The 6000-nt window shown below is 31.7% G+C and overlaps 1 protein-coding gene across 2 annotated transcripts in view; it reads left to right on the top strand.

Annotated features, from left to right (window-relative positions):
* The first annotated feature begins 409 nt into the window (after positions 1-409).
* The window catches only part of LOC111634861 (cytochrome P450 3A14-like), a 30563-nt gene continuing 24972 nt past the window's right edge, over positions 410-6000 (top strand). The window contains exons 1-2 of one of the 2 annotated variants that reach the window (XM_023379700.1): positions 410-515; positions 4777-4873. In XM_023379700.1, the coding sequence (XP_023235468.1) occupies positions 454-515; positions 4777-4873 (159 nt within the window). In that variant the 5' untranslated portion in view covers positions 410-453. Of the gene's footprint in view, positions 516-1717; positions 1846-4776; positions 4874-6000 lie in introns of those variants that run through there. The other variant, XM_023379701.1, reaches the window with a different exon arrangement.

The following is a 6000-nucleotide window of genomic DNA, read 5'->3' as shown; positions in this document are numbered from 1 at the left end:
TATAAATATCAAAAATAAAGCAATATTTAATCTACCGTTACCGATCGGCGTTGGTTTTGATAAAAACATTAATTTTATCTTAAAGTTAATCAAGACCAGTGCCGATTAAAACATTATACGAAATCAAAACAATTTTATCAGAGTTGTTTGCGACAGTACACTATATCAAAAGGTCACCACTCGCCACGTGTGTACCCTATATTAACGTTACTTTCCGTTACGAGAATGCCCTATATTAACGTTACTACTTGTTACGTGAGCGCCCTATATTAAACGTCCTCACCCACAACTAATTAGATACGTACGTACAGTACAATATAATGCTTTCTAAAGTCCATATCAATAGATTACAATATATTGATACTTTGATACGTAAATATCATTAGTGCGTTGCATTGATAAGTTTTATGATTTAATCCATCAGCGCGTTTAAATTATCACACTTATTGAGATATGGATGTTCTTGTATTCTTTTTCTTCTTGCTTGTAGCAATTTCTCTGTTGAAATGGATTCGGTAAGTTTCGATTTAATCTCTCTGTATTCATTATAATTCATTGAAAAATTAAAATATATTTTGAATTGTCTTATACCCAGTTTAAAATGTACTACTCGAAAATGAAGATCTATTTGTTTAGTTTTAATTCTTTTCGCCTGTGGATACTAAAAATACATTTTTTCCTATATCCATCATGGGTTTAGTCAAATCCGTAACAGGGGTTTCCGGGTGTCGACATATCCGGCCATTCAAAAATTCCAGATATTGCTACCCCAAGGAAAGGTAGTACGGGCTCCGTAAAACCTTCAATACTCCTCAGCCCCTCCCCACATTAATCCATCTGCTCATCTAACGATCCAACCGGCAATCTTTATATTTGGGGAGATTTTTCCGTGTTTTCTTCTCCAGCCACTACAGTGATATATCCTTGCAAACAAACAAATAAATTTACTTCAAAAATCGGGCTCTCGGGCTTTCAGTTTTTATATAACGGGCCTGCTGCCGTGGCTACGCAAAGTCTTCTCCCCTGGATTCGATTCCTTCACAGCGACAGGCTAACGCCTTAACTGCCTCGGCCATCAGACCGTTTAATGCATAAGATATATTTGAAATGCTATAATAAAATTTACTCTTTGATGGAATGTCAATAACTGTAGTAAATTATAAAATCCGTTTATATTAATTACCAATAATTAATTTAATTTCCAAATAGGAACTGAAGCCAGTTTCATTGTTACAGATTAAAAGTTAATTTATGATATATTTACGAATTAAAAGTAATCAGATCTGAAGATATTTTGCCATTAACTTCTTTTATAAAATTATTTTATAATTTTTTATACATTTTTTAAACATTTATTAATAGGCTAAATATTTCTATATATATTAATTAATTAATAAAACTACAAATAAGGAAAAGCGGGGCAAAAGCGCGAGGTTTTGCTACAATGACACAAAAATGATAATTCTTTTTCGAAAACATTATTGTCAAAATAGATTCTTTAATCATTCTAGATTTTAAAAAATCCATTCGAACTGAACTGTGTAGAAAAAATAAATAAATATAAATGCATTTTTTCGAAAGCAATAATCATATTATGTAATCTTGTTCCTTAAGTGGGACAAGATTGCGGATGTTCATTGCTTTCGATAAATGAATGCTCATGTTACAATGGGTAACATTGCACAGTCAACAAATATCTCACTAGAACTATCTATTCTTTGAAAAGTGGTGCATTGTTTATGTCATCATAAAAAGCAGTTTGACACATTGAATCCATTCCTGAGTGGGTGGATTCACGTTCATTACGTGAAAGGAAGAAATCCTTAGTTGAAAGTGAATGATTTGGTAAGAGTATTTTTAATTCGTTACTTAATTTTAAGGTTTTTTTTCTGAAGAAATTCTGTTCTTTTCATTTTTATATGCATCATTTATTAAAAATTAAGATTAATGTCTGCAAAAAATTTTTTTATTTATAGGTCTTGCCACATTTTAAATTCTTAAATAGAACTGAAATATTAATTAAAAACTGACATTAAAAGATTTCACTTTACCAAAAACTCGTTATTTATTTTTTGTTTAATCAACGCATAAATTAAGTTTTAAGTAATAAAGACTGTTGTGGTGCAAGAGACCATGCGCGCAATCTTGCCTTATAACACCACTTCATAAACGTAAGTTAATTACTTTGATGTTAGAATGCACACATGCTGTTTGCATGCTACAATTACTGTATGTTTTAAACATGCTTTAACCATACATTGGCTGTTTTCTATTTTAATGTTGTTCTCAATAAACTAAACCGTACTGTACGATTATAAAATAATATTGGATGGCACATAAATTTTAAACTTATTCTCTTTCGAATTTAAGCTGTTACCAAAGTTAAAAGGATACGGTTTACACTGATGATAACTGATCACATGACCAAAATCATTTACTTATCAGAAACGTTTTAATCTTTAAATAAATGGGTTGGTCACGATCTTACCCCACTTTTCCTTATATCGGACCTTACTCATTTATAATCTTTACCAGAGTATGAAGGATGAGTCAAGTGTTCCTTGTATCTTTTTCATTCCAAAAATATTGAAGATACGTTAGTTAATTTTGTTAATATAGTTACATAGGAAGTCATTTAGAAAGAAACAGATGACATTTCTTTGCTGACCTTGTTGACAGATTTTGTTGAACTTGAAAATTATTTTCAAGGTCAACAAAATATGATAATATGATTTACAACTACTCTTTCTATATATAAAATACAGAATAAATAATCACGACACTTTCAGAAGGCGCTCCAAATTCCTATCCGTATGTCCCTGCATAAAACTGTTTTAAAGCATCAAAATAACATTAAAAAAGAAAGAAACATAAAAGAGAACTGAGGAACTAAAAGAAAATGCTGCCGTATTAAATACTAAAGAATATTTTAAAACTTGTGAGGAATTTCACAAAAATCAAGAATGAAAATGCTATGCGACGTTTAGTAATCACAAAAGGAAATAGTATTTTATTCAGAGACAGTATCAATTGAATTCTGTTATTTTCATATTGAAGATAGACTCTAACTTATATATTTTCAGACATAGCATTATCATGTTATAATTAAGTCATATATTTAAAATTATTTTATAGATTTTTTTCTTTATGTTTTCTATTACACTTAAATATATTAAGCTTTTTGTTGTTTATTATTGAATCTTGCAAAATGACATATGTAGCATTAAGTAGCACAGAATCATAAATTAATTAATTAAGAATAAATAGCAAAAGTGTCATTTAATCTTTAATATACTTTTTAGAACGAAGAATTCATCGTATTAAACATATTAAAATAACTTATCGCGCATTTTATATACTTCTCAAAAGTGAAATCGTAACAGCACGCGCAGCCATCTGCAAATTGCAAGACTAGTAGAGATGACAGAGATATGCAAACGACTAAGTTTGGGGTATGATTAACGCTTTGGGTCACGTGGTATCTAGCTTCGGGCTATAAAGACCAACAGCCGGCTCGGGCCTTAAATGCCATCCTAGGTTTGTCGATGCGCGCAGTTGCCACGCATGCTGAGCACGACGACGTGAATACCATTCCGCGATGTGTGACACGATAGACGTGGAAACATCTGCGAACACGCCGAAAAGGAGTGGATCGCACGTGACATCCGTGACGTCGCCGTCAACGGATGCATCTGTGTCTACCCAAACCATTCGCAACAGGTTGCGTGAAGTCGGGTTTCATGCAAGCAACCGGTAACGGGAGGGCCATTAACCGCTCGACACAGGCTGCAGTGGCATAGCTACAGTTTGAGCCGCTCGAGGCGGTCTGTCAATTCCCACCTTTTCTTTGGGAAATACATAATAGACATGAAACCTATTTAGACACAATTTAAAAAATAAGTTTAAGAAAAAATAAAATTATTTCTTTTATTTATAAATTATAATAATAAAAAATTACAAATGTATTTTTCTTGCTTTTTTATTAGCAAATTTATTTATAAAACTATCAAAATCCATTTTGTTTGTTATATGATGTTCTGTACATAATATCGAAAGTTTCCTTAAACATAAATTCTGGATCTAAGATAATTTTTGAACTTTTGATCAGTTTTAAGTTGGAAAAACTCCTTTCGCAACTACCAAAACTGCTACCCCGAAAAACGTGTACCGTTCGGGAGGACCGCCCTCTCCGCCCATCACTAGCTATGCCACTGCAGGGCTCCAAGCAGGGCATCACGGACGGCCTGGTGTACATTTCATGTACTCTGACAGTGGACTAATTGTAGAGCCTGTGGTTCCACCTCGGTGCAGGCTGCACCCGACACTGAGTTCTAACAAGACAATGCCCAACCGCACGTTGCATGGTGAACTCTCACCAGCCTGAACAGTATTCACATCCTTCCCTGGCCGGCAGCCTAGCCTGTGAGACTTCGTTCGACGTGAGGTGTACCGCCACATACCGTAGACCCCATGCGCGCTGCAGAGGATGCAGCTTGCCAAGGGATATCTCAAACAACTATTTAATCTCCTCAGTTGATAGTATGCTTTGCTTTATAACTGACGTGGAGTCATATTAGTTCCTGAAAAAAAGCAGGTGTTTGTTCTATATCTTTGTTCTTTTAATCGCCTGCATATCTCTGTCACCTCTACCAGTAATTACTACAAGTAAAAAGCAGTCAGTTGTTAAATATAATTGCTTTATTTAAAATTAACAAAATAATATCTTTAATTTATTTTTTCTATTTAATTTCATCAATTTTTTATAATTTTTTATAGTAATAGAAGAGAAAATTTCCGATGCTTTGAAAAACTTGGAATTCCAGGCCCGGAGCCGTCTTTTTGGTTTGGAAATCTTTTAGATGCAATAAAATTAGTAAATATCCTTATGATGTATAAAATTACATTAATATAGACTTATTTCAGATTAAGTTATCACAATTTATTGGAAATATAATTATAGCATCTAAGATATTGCAGAATAAAGAGTGATGTAAAAAAAGCCTAGTGTCTACCTATGCAACTTAATTGTGTGGTAAAGATTAACAAGTAAAAGAAAGCACGATTTTTTCAGAAAAAGGCAATAATAGTTTATTTATTTTTAAGTAATAACAGAAGATAGTGATATAATAGTTTAATAGTGATAAAAGATAGTCCAGTGAGGATAAAATATTTCTAGAGAAAGGCCTGGTTTTTTCTTACTTGGCTGTTACATTAATTGTCTCCTTCGGATGTTATGCTTATAATAGTTCTTTCATTTAGGCCAGTAACATAAGCTGCTTCTTTTATTGCTTGACAACTTTAAATTTATTTCTAGCTTTATCATTAAACATCCATCCACATTACCAAATCAATAAAAGTTTAAAACTATTCAATGGGATTGGGAATTTTAGATTTAAAAATTTATAAAAAATTNGGATTTTTATGGTAAATACGTGTTTTGTTAAAATATTACAATATTAAATTCTAAATAAAAATTACCTTATTAAAGTTTAACTTTATTATAGAAAAGTCAATTATGACTTTCTAATTTATAAATTTCGTACGAAATAAAATACAGTATTACATTTTATGGCATTATATTATATAAAGCGAAATAGTTTTATACAGATTTGTTGCATACAATTGACGTATAGTACTGTACTGTACAGTACATACTAAAATTATGAACCTGTATTTCTTGTATTTGAAGATAGAGGAAAATCGAAACTACTTTTTGATGCGTTGTTTACTTATTACTATTGTTAAATAATAATGAAAAAAATGTTTCTTATAACTATAAGAAAACAAAATAATTTTATGAGTAGTAAAATATACTGCATAATAATTTATATAAAGGAATACTTGCATCATTATATAACTATTCTTTCTTTTCAGAAAAGAACAATAAGCTATAAGGTCCTCGAGTAAAGTCCTACTCTACTCGAGATTCGACCTTTAACTACAAAAATTGAATAACATCAATCCTCTTATAATCAATCCTCCCTGCAAAATTTCAGAAAT

This window comes from Centruroides sculpturatus, unplaced genomic scaffold (assembly GCF_000671375.1).
Source record: "Centruroides sculpturatus isolate CEXI.00-Female unplaced genomic scaffold, Cexi_2.0 scaffold918, whole genome shotgun sequence".
Taxonomy (NCBI): Eukaryota; Metazoa; Arthropoda; class Arachnida; order Scorpiones; family Buthidae; genus Centruroides; species Centruroides sculpturatus.
This window is presented reverse-complemented; position numbering and strand designations above follow the sequence as displayed.